A 16073-nucleotide genomic window follows, 5' to 3' on the forward strand; every position below is an offset into this window, starting at 1 on the left:
GCCTAATGGAAAAGACAACCTGCAAGCAACTATGTATAATAAAGAAGCTACATACAGGATAATTTGGAGATAATCAACAGAGGGAAAACACTAGTATTGAGGGGAATTGGGAAAGGCTTTCTGTAGAAGGTGGGGTGTTGGCTGTGTCTATTTCTGTATCTTTTACAATATATAGGATGGTACAGGCTCATGGTAGTTGCTGAGTTAACACGCTGATAAAGTTCAATAAATGCATGAGTTCGCAGAATTCGTTCACAGACATCCAGGATCTTAGAAGGTTCCAACCTGAGCCTACAAAAGAACCTACCCCCTTTACATAGGCCCTGACAGGGGGTTGTCCAGCTTTGGCTTGAGGACCTCTGGAGAGGAGGTGCCCACCACCTCCAAAGGCTGCCCAGGCCACTTGGGGATAGCTGTCATTGTCAGAAATTTTTTCCCTATGGAAAAGCTAAATTTCACTCTTTGCACATCTACCCATTTTTCTTTGCCTTTGGAAGAGAGTGCACAAAACAAGTCCATTCACTCTTTTAGGGGAAGACTGCACTTGGAGCCAGCTCTATCATATTCCCAAAATGTTTCCTTCTCTAGGATAGGCATCCTCAGGTGCTTCCTCTAGGCCCCTCATAGGACATGAATCCGAGGCAGCTGGGTGGGTAGGGCCCTGGACCTAGAGTCAGGAAGACCTGAGTTCAAATCCTTGCCTAGACATTAGCTTTGTGTCCCTGGGCAAGTTGCCTAACCTTTGTCTCCCTCGGTTTCCTCATCTGCGAAATGTAGTACTTACCTCCCAGGGTGCTGGTGAGGATCAAATGAGATAATATTTGAAATCAGTGCTTAGCCCAGCGCCTGGCACACAGTAGGTGTTTGATAAATACTTGTTCCTTTCCCCTTCCCTTTATCCTGGTTATCCTCTTGTGGACTCTTTCCATCCTTCCTAAAGTGTGGCTCTCAGAAATACGTGCAACCTTCCAGATGTGGTTTGACCCGGGAGAGTCTGGCAGGACCATCACCTCCCTGCTCCTGGGTCTCTCTTATCATTGTCTGATTTTTTTTACTAGTTCTGTGATTTAATTGATGTAGGGACCCCCCCTTCTGCCATGCTCCAGCCTAAGGTCACATGACCATTAAGTGCCTACTATGTGCTAGGCATGATGCTAGGGGGCTGAGAATACAAAATCAAAAACGAAATAGCTCCTACCCTCAAGCAGCTTATGTTTTGTTGGTAAGAAACCACATATATGCATAATTATAAATAGATTAAAATACATACAAAGGAAATATAAAACAAATTTTGGGGTGGGACCACTAGCAAGTGGGAGAACCAAAGTAAACCTCGCACAGGAGGTTGCCTGCCGCTTGACCTGGGCCTCTGAGAAAGCTTTGGGCATCTGCTGGGCAGAGGGGAAGAGTTCATTTCAGGTATGGCCATTGAGTGGGCCCTCCATTCCTTGAAAGGGCAAACGCCTAGATCCCAGAGATGACAGGGCACTGGCGAGTCACGACAAGAAGTCCATTGTGGCTTCAGCATAGAATCTGTTTATCAGAAAGGGGCCTGGTAGGCTCAGTAGTAAGAGTAAAGACTTTGGAAGCAAAGGATCTGGCTTCAAGTCCTGGCCCTGTGACCTGTATGACCTCCTGGGCCTCAGTTCTTCATTGGTAAAATAAACATGCAGAACCAGATAACCTAAAGTTTCTTCAAGCTTTAATATTTTATGAAGCAAATGAACAAATATTTATTGAATACCTGCTATGTGCCTTGGGCTCTTCCTGGCACTGGGGATACAAATATAAAAGCAGGCAGTTTTTCCCTCCAGGAGTTTACATATACCTTCTATTGAGGATAAATGGAAACTCTTTACTTTTTAAAAATAAAATTCAATTTAGTTTAAAGAAATTTATTTTCAGTTCTGAATTCTCTCTTTCCCTCACCCATTGAGAAGGCAAACAATATGATACCCACTATACAGATTAAGTTATTTAGGATATAAAGTTATAAGAGATTATGGGAACATTTAGAAAAGTAGCAGTGAGCTTCTTTGTGGGCAAGTGTGAGGGCATGTATTTCAAGAAAAAGAAAGTATTATTCAGTAAGCCTGGGAAAGTAGGCTAGAACCAGATGGTGAAGGGCTTTAAATGCCAAACCGGAGTTTGCATTTTAACCTGGAGTTAATAATTTCTTGAATGGGGCCTGACGTGGCTGGATCTGCCCTTTTGGAATATCAGTTTGGCTCTGTGGAGGATGTACTGAAGAGGGGCTAGGCTGTCACAGTGGTCCAGGGGAGAGATGCTGAGGGTCTGAATCATGGCTGTGGTCTTGCGTGTGGAGAGAAGGGTATGGACGAGAGAGATGGGATGGAGGCGTAACAGACAAGACTGGGTAATTGATTGGGTCCGAGGGTGGGAGAAAGAGAGGGACTGAGGATGACTTTGAGGTAGTGAACTTTGGAGGCAGGGGAGTGCCCTCAACACAGATAGGGAAATTAGCAAAAAGGGGAAGCTTTGGGGGAGAGATACTTGGTTCTGTTTTAGCTGTGGTGAGTTAGAGATGCCAATGGAACGTCTAATTGAAAATGTCTGATAGATGTTTGGTGATAGGGGCCTGGAGCTTAAGAGGCTAAGGGGATATGTGTATGTGTGTGTATGTATGCGTACATGTATGTATATGTGTGTACATGTGTGTATGTGTATATATACACACGTGTATATATGCATATATGCATATATATACATACATGTATGTATACACACACATATATATGAGTCATCTGTATAGAAGTAATCATTGAAAAAAAAGAAATAATCATTGAGCCCTTGAAACTTATGAGATCACCAAGAGAGTGAGTTCATAGAGAAGAAAAGCAGCCCTAGGACAGTACCCATGGTTAGGGAGCGAGAAGAAAGGAGACTGAGAAGGAAGGGTCAGATGGGTAGGTAGGAGGACCAGGAGACTCTGGGGTTAAGAAAACCCAGAATGGAGAGGGTGTCCAGGAGGATAATGATGTCAGTTAATGGTGTCAGATGCTACACAGAGGTCAAGAAGGATGAGGTCTTCAATTTGACAGTTAAGAGAAGCTTGAGAGCAGCCAGATTTCAAGGGGTTGAGGATCAGAATGAGAAGAGAGGATAGGAAGCAGAGGGAGTGAAGGTAGGACTTCAGATGTAAAGGGAAGAGAGATGAAGGACCTAAATCCCAGAATTTTGTGTTCACAGACTTTCAAAGTTCAAAGAGACCTCAATAACCATCTAGTCCAATCCTAAACCCCTCCCTAGCACACCTTATGATTATCCAACCTTTGCTTGAATACCTCTGAGGAGGGAGAGCTCACTACCTCCTGAGAGGTAAAGGTAGTAGACCCATGCAGGTCTGATTTTAGATCTGCCTTTGTTAACTTCCCTCCATTGTTTCTGGTTCTGCCTTTTGAGGTCGAACAGAACAAGTCCAACCCACTTTCCATATAACAGTCTTAAGGTCAAAGTTCATATTCCCTCACCCAGCTTCCCCCTCAGGTGGTCTCTTCCTTTGGGTATACAACTTCAACTGATTCTCATCTTGGTTGTCTTCTTCCAGTCCTGTTCCAGCTTATCAGCGCCCTTAAACTATGGAGCCCAGAGCTCAACCCTTCAGCTGTGACCTGATCACACCAGAGTCCAGAGGAGTATCCCCTTCTTCATTAGCATGGCCCCCCAAGATCCCATTACAGTTTCTGGCTGCCCTATCACTGTGTGGACTCACTTTGTGCTCTCAGGCACATTACAACCCTCACATCTATTTCAGAGAAACTGCAATCTAGCCATGCCTCCCTCATCTTTTATTTGTAAAGTTAATTTTTGGAACCCAAGTTAAAAAAATCTCTATTAAATTCCACCTTATTTAATTCAGCCCAATATTCTGACCTATTAAAATTTTTTTTTCAGATCTTGACACCCACTCATAGTGTTAGCTGTCCAGCTAGCTTTGTGTCATATACAAATTTGACTGGAGGCTTTTACATCAACATCCAACCATCAGTGATGCCTCTTTGGGTCTGGCCATTCAACCTTGTTTGAATCCACTTATTATCTAGCCTACATCTCTCTACCTTTTCCAGAAGAATAACCTAAGAGACTTTGCCTTAAGCACTTTGCTGAAATCTAAGTATATCGTGTCTACTGCGTTCCCCACATCTGGCCCTTCAATTGCCCTGTCAAAAAAAAAAAAAGAAAAGGAATAAAAGGAAACACCCTTAGTCTGACAAGGCCTGCTGACGATGAAGCTATGCTGGGGTTTTGGGAACAACTGCTTCCTTTTTTCCCCCTTTTATTCTTTCTTTCATTAATATTTCTAGTTTTCAACATTGATTTCCATGAGATTTTGAGTCACAAATTTTCTCCCCATTTCTACCCTCCCCCCACCCCAAGGTGGCATATATTCTGTTTGCCCCTTTCCCCAATCTGCTTTCCCTTCTGTCACCCCACTTCCCCCCCATCCCCTTACTTTCTTGTAGGGCAAGATAGATTTCTATACCCCGTTGCCTGTATATCTTATTTCCCAGTTGCTTATAAAAACAACTTTTTTTGAGCATTTATTTTTAGAACTTTGGGTTTCAAATTTTTTCCCTTCTTCCCTCCTCACCCACCCTCCTTGAGAAGGCAAGCAATTCAACATAGGCCACACATGTATCCTTATGCAAAACACTTCCATGACAGTCATGTTGTGAAAGACTAACTATATTTCCCTCCATCCTATTCCAGTCCCCTTTTATTCAGTTTTATCCCTTGACACTGTCCCTTTTCAAAAGTGTTTGCTTTTGATTACCTCCTCCCCGAATCTGCCCTCCCTTCTATCATTTCCCCTCTCTTATCCTCTTCCCCCCTACTTTCCTGAAGGGTAAGATACCAAGTTGAGTTTATGTTATTCCCTCCTGAAGTCAAATCCGATGAGAGCAAGATTCACTCATTCTCTTTCAACTGCCCCTTCTTCCCTTCCAATAGAACTACTTTTTCTTGCCATTTTTATGTGAGATAATTTATCCCATTCTATCTCTTCCTTTCTCCTTCCAATATATTCCTCTCTCACCCCTTAATTTTATTTTTTTTAGATATCATCCCTTCATATTCAACTCACCCTGTGCCCTCTGTCTATATATATGTATATTCCCTTCAACTACCTTAATACTGAGAAAGGTTTCATGAGTTACAAATATCATCTTTCCGTGTGGGAATGTAAACAAAACAATTCAACTTTAGTAAGTCCCTTATGATTTCTCTTTCCTGTTCACCTTTTCATGGTTCTCTTGATTCTTGTATTTGAAAATCAAATTTTCTATTCAGCTCTGGTCTTTTCATTGAGAAAGCTTGAAAGTCCTCTATTTTATTGAAAATCCATATTTTGCCCTGGAGTATTATACTCACTTTTGCTGGGTAGGTGATTCTTGGTTTTAATCCTAGCTCCTCTGACTTCCAGAATATCATATTCCCATCCTTTTGATCCCTTGATGTAGAAGCTGCTAGATATTGTGTTATCCTGATTGTGTTTCCACAATACTCAAATTGTTTCTTTCTGGCTCCTTGCAATATTTTTCTCTTTGACCTGGAAATTCTGGAATTTAGCTGCAATATTCCTAGAAGTTTTCTTTTTGGGCTATTTTTCTAGAGGCAATTGGTTGATTTTTTCAATTTCTATTTTCCCCTCTGGTTCTAGAATATCAGGGCAGTTTTCCTTGATAATTTCTTGAAAGATGATGTCTAGGCTCTTTTTTTCATCATGGCTTTCAGGTAGTCCAATAATTTTTAAATCATCTCTCCTGGATCTATTCTCCAGGTCATTGGTTTTTCCAATGAGATATTTCACATTGTCTTCCATTTTTTCATTCTTTTGGTTCTGTCTTATAATTTCTTGATTTCTCATAAAGTCACTAGCTTCCACTTGCTCCATTCTAATTTTTAAGGTAGTATTTTCTTCAGTGGTCTTTTGAACCTCCTTTTCCATTTGGCTAGTTTTACCTTTTAAGGCATTCTTCTCCCCATTGTCTCTTTGGAACTCTTTTGCCATTTGGGTTAGTCTATTTTTTAAGGTGTTATTTTCTTCAGTATTTTTTTGGATCTCCATTAGCAGGTTGTTGACTTGTTTTTCATGATTTTCTTGCATCACTCTCATTTCTCTTCCCAATTTTTCCTCTACTTCTCTTACTTGCTTTTCCAAATCTTTTTTGAGCTCTTCCATGGCCTGAGTCCAATTAATATTTTTCTTGGAGGCTTTTGATATAGGCTCTTTGACTTTGTTGACTTCTTCTGGCTGTATGTTTTGATCTTCTTTGTCCCCCAAAAAAGATTCTATAGTCTGCATATAAGTCTGAGTCCTTTTCTGCTGCCTGCTGCTCATGTTCCCAGCCAACTACTTGAACCTTGAGCTTTCGGTCAGGTTATGACTGCCCTCAGAGTGGAGAGTCCTTTGTCCCAAGCTTCAGGAGCCTTGCACTGCTGTTTTCAGAGTTACTTCTAAGCCACCACAAGTTCTGCCACACTAGTGCTCCTCCTCCCCCAAGAACTGCCAACCAGGACCATGACCCAGATCCAAGCAGGGCAGAATAAGGGAACCCTACCTTTGGGCCAGCAAAGTGTTCCCTGCACTCCCACTCTGATCTGCCACTTGATTCCTCCCATGGGGTGGGCCTGGGGCTGGAAGCAACAGCAGCTGGAGCTCTGGAAGCAGCTGCAGGAGCTTCCTGTTGTTGCTGCTGCGCCACCTCCAATGCCCTGGGGCTGGGGCCAGACCATGCACTTCTCTCACCCTGATCTAGCAGTTTTCCCACTGACTTGCTCTGTGGTCTTTGACGTTTGTGGTTTGAGAAGTCTGGTAACTGCTACAGCTCAGTGATTCCCGGCCGTGAGGCCTGCTCACCTGATATCCTCAGTTCTGGTCTGTCCTGGCACGGCCCACGCTGGGCTGCGCTCTGCTCCCAGCACAGTGCAATAGACCCTTCCCAGTGACCATCCAGGCCATCCTGGGCTGGAGACCTGCTTCCCTCTGTTATTTTGTGGGTTCTGTAGCTCTAGAATTTGTGCAGAGCCATTTTTTACATGAGTTTGGAGGGATTTGGGGGAGAGCTTAAGCAAGTCCCTGTTTTCCAGCTGCCATCTTGGCTCTGCCCCAACTGCTTCCTTTTCTTAATCAAATGACATAATGTGGGTATAACACTTTGTAATCCTTAAGCATCATCTAAAAGTGAATTGTTGGCATTTTTTTTAGCAGACTTTGGGCTCCCAGTAAGGAAATGTCCTCTCCCAATGCCTATTAGCTCCACTCTGCAACCTAAAATATTAGAGATGCCTAGGGGCACCCTGAGTGGCCTGCGCAGGGTCATGTAGCAGTGGGTTTGGAGGCAACATTTGAACTCAGGTTTTTCTAATTATGAGACCAGCCCTCTATCTATGACACCATGATGCCTCTCTAGACAATTGTTGTTGTGGTTGTTATAAGTTCATCAGTCATCCCTTTAATAACATGCTCCAGAATTTCTCCAGTAGTCAAAGTCAATTTACAGACTTCTAGTCCATAGACACCAATTACTTAATATACTTACTGAGAAAAAAAAATGGAACCACAGATGTTACTCCAATGATGAATTTGGCCCCAAAGATAGGCATTTGTCAAACTGTTCTTGGCACTCCCAGAGGATTTCTGTCCCTGTTTTTCAGTTCATTTACATTCATCCCAAACCCTAATGTTCATGTACTGAGAAAATACTGGCCCTGTATTTTTCTTGGTTAGTTTTACCCTTGAAGGTTATCACGCAGCTGTTTTAAAAGGAGAAAGAGAACCACTCTTGTGGAAATGTTGGTTATTTGCCATTCTTTTTGGCTAGCTCATTTTTTTTGATCTGTCCCATTCAGAGACCATTAGTGAAGCTAATGATATGAATGAAGCCATGGAACTCATGCCACAAAGACTGGAGTATGGGGTCCTTAATGGGCACATTCTACACTTGCTTAAGGATATTTTGCTTCATGTAAGTATGGATGGAGATTCTCCCACTGCCACTTTTCAAGTTTTTATTCATTTTTTAATGGTGTGATATTGTAACGGTATATGAATTTTTTTTAGACAATTAGAGTTAAGTTACTTGCCCAGGGTCACACAGCTAGTATGTGTCCAAAGTTATGTTTGAACTCAGGTCCTCCTGACGCCTCTGTCCTCTGCATCACCTAGCTGTCACCATATACATTTTTTTTTTTACAAATTTTTTTAGAAGGACCCATCACTATTGAATCTTCTGCCATACTCCAGGCATTGCTACAGTCTGAGACCTTAGCTAAGGTTGGTCATTTTCTTTCCCACTCATCCTTCTGGAAATGCCTTCAGCTATGTCTGTCGCAAGACCACGCACAGGGAAGAAAGACTGTCTGCAAGATCCTTTCGGGATCATTGACTTGCAACTTATTGGCTGCCATCCCATCCCTAGCTAGTTCCAGCCTTTTAATACCTTTTTAAAACAGATTAGGCGCATTCCCCAGAACTTAGCACAGTGCCTGGCACATCCAGGACTCCCCAGGAGCTCCCATCCTAATGGAGTGACAATGTACTTTTTAGAGTCTATGTATCCAGATTAGAGGGAAGCAACCACAGAGGTGGAGGTGCTAGCATCTGAGGAAATGGGGAAAAGTCTGCTGCAGAAGGTGCGAGGTGAGCCCGGGGTGCCAAGCAGCTGAGGAGAGGGGATAGAATGGCTGGCATGGGAGAAAGGGCTGTGCAAAGGCCGAGAGGTAGGAGATGAAGTGTCCTCTGAGAGGACCAGCGAGTAGTCCATAAAGTGCCTGGAGATGGGGAATTATGTATAGGAAGGGTGGGAAGTCAGGAAGACCCCAGGTGAGGAAGAACTTTAAATGCCCCCAAAGGGGAGTTATACTTGATAGGAAAGTCAATAGGAGTCACAGAGGTTTGTTGAGTAGTAGAGGGTGACATTTTGGCAGCTGTCTGGAGGATGGATTGAAGTGAAGGGAGAATTGAGGCAGAAAGATGAGCTAGAAGACTACAGCCCCGAGTATAGTGTTTTGCATACTTGGGAGGTGTGCGCTCCATGCCTAAAGAATGTCGGAGTCATAGGAACTCAGTTCAAATCTCACTTACTACCTATGTGAGTCACTTTACTGCTCTATGCCTCAGTTTCTTCCACTGTAAAATGAAAGGGTTGGATTCAATAACCTCTGAGGTCCCTGTAGCCTGTGGGAGAACTGTAGTTCTGAGGGTGGTATGAATCACTTTTGTTAAAATTCTTAATCACCTCCTACTTTCTTTCAAATCTACACTATATTCTTTCCTTCCTGCCTGGTGCTAATTTGGGGTAGTTAATTTATAGTTGTGTTTTCATTTAATATTCACAAGATCATAGATTTAAACTTGGTAAGGATCATAGAGAAATCTGGTCTCGCACTCTCCTTTTACAGATGAGGGAACTGAGGCTCAGAGGTGAAGGGACCTGCCGCAGCCCCACAGGGGCAGTGGGACTTGAACTCAGGTCTCTCTGTCTTGAAGCTTGATCTTTATTCCCTATGCCACAAAAGCTTCCAACCTTGGGGAAGGACTTAAAACTCAATCTTAAAATTTAAGATCTGAAATAGTTGATTAACAACACTGTGTAATTTGCTTAACCATTTGACATTTCAGGTGTTCATGCCAGCTCTTTCCTTCAATCAACACAAGGGGGAATCTTCAACACTCCCCATCCTTCCGGGAGATGTGACACCTCCTGAGAGCTTGAACACTGATAAACTGCCAGGGGAGGCCGTGGAATACCACAGTGTCCAGCTGATACGGGATGAGTTCCTAATGAACATGCAGAAATTCACCAACAACATTCAGAGGACTATACAGCAACTTGAAGGTGAAGGGCGTGTGTGTGTGTGTGTGTGTGTGTGTGTGTGTGTGTGTGTCCTCACTGGTTAAAAATGAATGCACTACTGTAGCATTTTCAAATGTTTGCATTTTTCTAATGCAAGGACTTGGTGGCACAGGACATTCTTCCATTGTCCTCATGTACTTAAAGCTAAATTCAAACTCAAAAGTTGAACATTCAGCAGTTTTATGCTGTATTAGTGTTTTTCTGTATTTTTATCAGCAGAACTATATTTGGAGGGTAAGGGGGAAAGAAAACTGTGATAGGCAAGACAAGCCAGCTTATAATTTTGTATTTAAAATACATGTATGTGTACACACACACACACACACACACACACACACACACGTGCCATCTGGCCTTAGAAACAGGAAGACCCAGGTTCCTGAGACTATAAATTAATCAGTGAGTTTCCTATCTGCATCAAATGGAGGGAATTTCCACACCAGGAGTTTCCAACATTGATGAAACCAGGTGTTAATAAAAGCAATGAAGAAAAAAAGAAAGAGTTTGTAGGTAAGAGATGAGAAATTTATATTTTTTCAATACCTATTTTATGAGTCTATTACCTTCCCTTTTTTTCTTCCTTGGGGCTCGTTGCACATATAGCCAATCTGCATAGAATGAGGGCTTTCTACTTGAAACTATTTTTTCTATCTATTAACATTTTATATGTAAATCTAGATTGGAAATTTAGTTCTTAACCATAAGAAGTGGATGACACATATAATAATAAAAAAAGAATGAATTATCTGTGGCAAATTATCTCAGGAGTACTCACAGTTAGGTTTATGGGAATCAATTCTTTAAAACATTTTTTGGTTGCATTTTTATGGCTCTCTCTTGTTTTTACATTACATTCATTTCAGAATATATTCCTCCCCATTCCCTTGGCCAGCCACCCTTCCTTTGTAACAAAGATTAAAAGAGAAAAGAATAAAGCAGTTGAGCAAAACTAAAAAACATACTGACCATATCTAGAAATGTATACAACACTCCAAAAGTCCTCCATTTCAGCTGCAAAGGGAAGGAGGCATCTTTTCTTGGTTCTTCTCCAGGGCTAGATGAGGTCATTATAACTACACATTGTAGAGTTTATTTTTTCTTTTCCTTTTTTTCCTTTCCATTTACATCGCTCTAGTCATAGTGTGTCTTTTTCCCCCTTGGTCTCCCTTCTTTACCTTTGCGTCAGCTCATATAGATCTTCCCCTATTGGGATGAATTCCCCATATTCATCCTTTCTTCTGGCATGGTAATATTCCATGGAATTCCATTCACATACCACATTTGGCTCTGGTTCACTTCCCAATTGACAGACATCTACTTTCTTTGAAGATCTTTGCTACCCCCAAAAAAGTGCTGCTAGGAATATTTTGGAATGTGTGGGACCTTTTCTTTCTCTCTTTGTTGTCCTTGGTGTGTATACCTAGTAATGAGATCGCTGGATCAAAAGGTGTGGACATTTAAGTCATTTTTTTGGAGGGCACAATTTTAAATTGCTTTCCAGAATGACTGGAGCACTTCATAGCCCCACCTACAATGTATTAATGTGTCTGTGTTCTGAGAGCCCTCTGAACACTGACTATCCTTTGTTTGGTCTTCTCCTACCTGTATATGTGAACAAGACCTCATCTCATTCTCTTCTTCAGGCCTAACACTATCCGCTATGGCACCACCTAGCCATAGTGCGTAGAGCACAGGAAGACTCATCTCTCTGAATTCAAATCTGGTCTCAGACGCTGACTAGCTGTGTGACCCTGGGCAAGTCACTTCACCCTGTTGCCTCAGTTTCCTCATCTGTCAAATGAGATGGAGAAGGAAAAGACAAACTACTCTAGTAGCTTTGCCAAGAAAACCCCAAATGGAGTCATGAAGAGTCAGACACAACCGAACAACAATAAAGTCATTGTATATATTATTTTCTAGGTTCTACTTAACTTTAGTTTTCTTAGTTTATATGTCTTTCCATGCCTCTCATCTTGTCTTACAGTGCAGTAATATATCATTATATTTATATAATCGCAACCTCTTTAGCCATTCCCTAAAAGATGGGTTTCTACTTGGTTTCTAGATCTCAGCTGTTAACAAGCCCTCCCTTTTTTCTCCCTGCCTGTCAATAGGCTTGCTCAGATTTTCTAAACTTTCCTCCTCTTTGCCACATCCAGTCTCTACACTGTATCATATTTATTTGTGTACCTGTTCTGCCCCTCCCAGCAGAATGTAACCTACTGGAGGGCGGGCACCTTAATTTTTGTCTTCGATCCCTGCCCCAGCTCTCAGCATAATGCTTAATTAATGCTTGTTGGATGGAATTGAAATGACCAGTTGATTTAACTCACAGGAGAGGTTTTAACTCCGATTCATTTTGTGGCTGACTCAGAAACACTTTAAATAACAAAACCATTTTTCATCCTGAAAGAAAACACAAATATACAGAAGGACTTTTCTTCTTTCTCAGTCTGTCCTTGTGATGCGTGTGTAGGGGTTGTAGCAGGAGTGCCCCGGTAGATATTTAACGACCGGCTCTCCTAAAAACAAACTGCACTCGGGACACACTTTTAATCCACATCATTGGCATTTTCCCCATCTCTTCCTTAAGTCTAGACAATTAACAAAACGATAGATCAAGCCCCGATTTGTATTTTCTGATGTTCAAATGCTCACGCTGAAAATTTAACGATTGGCTCCAGTGCCCCTTCCAGCTGGCTCCAGCCTCTGGAAGAAGGGTCCTAGATTTAGAGCTGGAAAGAGCCCAAGGGACCATCTAGTGTAATCCTTTCATTTTACAGATGGAGAAACTGAGGCACAGAGCATTAAGTGACTTTCCCAGGGTCACATAGCTAATAAATATCTAAGGAGGGGGGAGGTTGGGAACCCAGGTATTCACGATTCTGAGGTTAACAACTTAATCTGTTTAATCCTCAGTTACTGTTCGCTTTTCCCCTAATGCCTTGGCTCGCCCTGATTTTTTTTTTCCCCAACAGGAGAAATCAAGTTGGAGATGCCAGTGATTAGTCTGGACAGGGAAGTGTGGGAGATCGCGGCTGACCAAGACGCGGTGGATTACCTGGAAAATTGTGTAATCAACTGGTTGAATCAGATCTCCTCCGCCATAGAGGGACAGTTGAAAAAGGTGCCTCAGGTAAACGGCCCAGTGTTTTCTGCGAAGCCGCTCTCAGACTCGTCAGTGTCCAAAGTGGGACTCGCATCCTGGTCTTCATTTCCCTATATCATACTGCCTCTTGAACTCAGATGAAATCTGCCTTTGTTGCTGTTATGGGACTAAGAGGGGCAGCTGGTGGCGCTGGTCGATAGAGAGCCAAGTACAAATCCTGCGTCAGACACTTTCTAGCTCTGTGACCCTGGGCAAGTCACTTAACCTTTGTCTGCCTCAGTTTCTTTTTCTGTAACAGAAATAATAACTGTATTTCCCAGGGTGGTGGTTGTAAGGATCAAATGAGATAGTAATATATTTAATGCAAGGCCTGGCACATCCTAGGTGCTGTATAAATATAGCTTATTTCCTTCCCCGAGAGAGCGGATCCCTCCAGCCATCCGAATGCTGTCCTTTGAGATTTTCTATCTGGCGTTAGCACGTTGAGGGGGAAGGGGGGCAGTCACCATAATAACTCTGTATGGTGGGATTCTTTTTTTGTTTGCTCATTCTTTCAGCTTACTTTGTCACATCAGCCTTGACATTAGGGCTAGCCTCTGCCGCACTTCTGGGGGGGGAAGATCTTGCCGCCTTCTTGTGCTATTTCGGGTCGTGTTGTTTCAGGATCTCAGGGACAGCTCTGAGCTCCACAAGTTCCTACCCTGGGTCTGGGTCGGGTCGACAGGACTGCTGGGCTCAGCCCTTATCAGCCAGCTGGGGAGCTCTCTTGTTTCAGAGTGACAGGATTGTGAAGCTTCCTTGTGGTCTGGGGGCAGACTGAAGAAGGGAAGGGTTTGGCCACAGGCCCTCGGTAGTGTCTAGGAGAGGAGGAGGGTCAGAAGGAAGCAGCAGAAGCGCGGTTCAGACTCCAGGTACAGAGTGAGGTCTCAAGTCCAGCTTCTGCTCCAGACCGGACCCTGTAGAGGAATAACCAGGGCAGAAACCCCAGACCAGATGGCTCCTCCTTTTCAGCCCTTAGCAATTTATTTCCGTTGTCATTTTTTAGGAATTTGTTCCTGAGAGCTTACCCTTTCCACACCCTCCCCAGAGCTTCCCCTTCTGATGGGCCGAAGAAGGTTGTTTTTTGATGTCACCTCCGCTCTTGTCCTTAGGGTAATGGCCCATTGGCGGAAATAGAATTCTGGAGAGAAAGGACAGCGACGTTCAGCGCTCTTCATGAGCAGACCAAGCTGCCCCTGGTGAAAAAAGTCCTGGAGGTCATCAGGGAGGCCGACTCCATGCTTGTGGCCAACCTGCAGCCCGTCTTGAATGAGCTGTACAAGTACCACGTGGAGGCTTCGGACAACGTTCGGTTCCTCGCCACCGTCGAGCGCCACTTCAAGGTACTTCCCGAAGCTCCCACCGCAACCACCGTCACCAGGGTCAAACAGCTTTGAGGTTACCACCGCCGCCAATTAGCAACAGTAAAGAACATTATCTCCATTAGGGCAGCTGGGTAGGGCAGTGCGTAGATCATTGCTGATCCTGGAGTCAGGAAGATGTACTTTCTGCATGTATGACCCTGGGCAGGTCACCTAACCACTCCATTTCCTCATATGTAAAATGGGGACCTACCTCACAGGTTCGTTGTGAGGATCAGATGGCACAGTACATGTCAACTGTAAACCTTAACATTATCTATAGATGCTATTAAATATAAATTATATTATATATTAATATATAATGCATATCAATACATTACATATTAATACATAAATATATGTTGGCCATGGGAGCCTCATAACCACCTTCTAAGGCAGGAACTGCAGCTATCAATTATTTTGACCACTTTCCTGCTCCATGGATATAGCGATCTGTGCAGGGTTATGCTGCCGGTCGCTGTCCCAGGCAGAAGATGAGTCCTGGTGTTTCTGAGCATCCCAGCCAGATTCTCTGGGTCCTGTGCTCTGCAGCCTCTGAGAATCCTTCTGACGCCCCTTCTGTCAGAGTCTTTTACAGGGACTGGATTCCCTCTTTGGAGATTTCCCCCTTCATGCCTGTGGTGCCTTGTCACAGGGATAGGGGTCACTGTTTATTTTGGGCACAAGCAATGCCATGAAGTTGGTGAGTGTTTCTGAGGGTGTGGATGACAGTACATAGAGCAAGCGGGACCACTAAAGGACTTGGAAGGACGCGCTAACACTAGGTGCTTAAAAAATCATTCATGACCCCTGTTGTTACCACATCACCTTGGTTTATGACTATATCTTGCCTTCCTCCTCCAAGGTGCTTTTAAAGCCTGCACCGCAGGCCCAGAGCTGGAAGAAACCTCAGAGGTCATCTAAGCCAATCCCCTCATTTTACAGATAAAGAAACTGAGGCCCAGAGGCCCAAGGAGCATGTAGCAGTGTCACCGTGTGGCATCAGAGGGTCAGTGTAATAGAACAAGGGGAACAGAAAAATGGGTCAGGAGCCCCAGGAGATCCCCCCGGGCCACTCGAGGTCTCAGAGTGGGCACGTCACTCTATCCTCTGGTGATCATAAACAGGGCATGTGCTTAACTGTCCTTCTTCATTCTGGCTGACCATGGGTGCTAGCTCTTAGCTTGAGTATTTGGGGACTATGAGCCCCAACATGTGACTCTACCTTAAAGGGCGGCTGCTTGAGATAATGAAGCAAGCCCTCTGTGGGCCTCGGTAGACCTTGAAAAAGGGCAGGTTCAACGTCCAAGCTCCCGGCCTTAGCAGGAGTTGCTATTGTTGGATTTGGGGGTTCATTCAGAAATACAGTTTAACCCCCGGTTACACTCCTTTGGCCTCAATTTCCCAATCTGTAAAAGGAGAGTTTTGGACTCACTGATTTCAATGTGCAGCACATTTATGAGGTATCTAAGATGGGCAAAGACCCACGTTAGGTGTTGAGGGGGATTCAAAGATCAGTAAGGCCCGGGGTCACGGATGATCTGGGAGTACACTTTTTGTTCCTAAGAAAGAACAACAGAACTTGACTCTTCACTGTCCCATTTGAACTTTTCAAATTCTAAAACGGGAAGATTTAGTCTCTAGATTCCCACAGCCGCTTTAATCTTTCACAAATGTTTATCTGTG

General features: G+C 43.5%; 1 protein-coding gene across 1 annotated transcript in view; it reads left to right on the forward strand.

Moving 5' to 3' along the window:
- The window catches only part of DNAH10 (dynein axonemal heavy chain 10), a 164758-nt gene that overhangs the window by 16755 nt on the left and 131930 nt on the right, over positions 1-16073 (forward strand). The window contains exons 4-7 of the mRNA XM_036765131.1: positions 7873-7988; positions 9644-9860; positions 12857-13014; positions 14139-14369. Of these exons, the coding sequence (XP_036621026.1) occupies positions 7873-7988; positions 9644-9860; positions 12857-13014; positions 14139-14369 (722 nt within the window). The remainder of the gene's footprint in view (positions 1-7872; positions 7989-9643; positions 9861-12856; positions 13015-14138; positions 14370-16073) is intronic.

The sequence above is a fragment of the Trichosurus vulpecula genome, chromosome 1 (genome assembly GCF_011100635.1).
Source record: "Trichosurus vulpecula isolate mTriVul1 chromosome 1, mTriVul1.pri, whole genome shotgun sequence".
In the NCBI taxonomy this organism is placed as follows: domain Eukaryota; kingdom Metazoa; phylum Chordata; class Mammalia; order Diprotodontia; family Phalangeridae; genus Trichosurus; species Trichosurus vulpecula.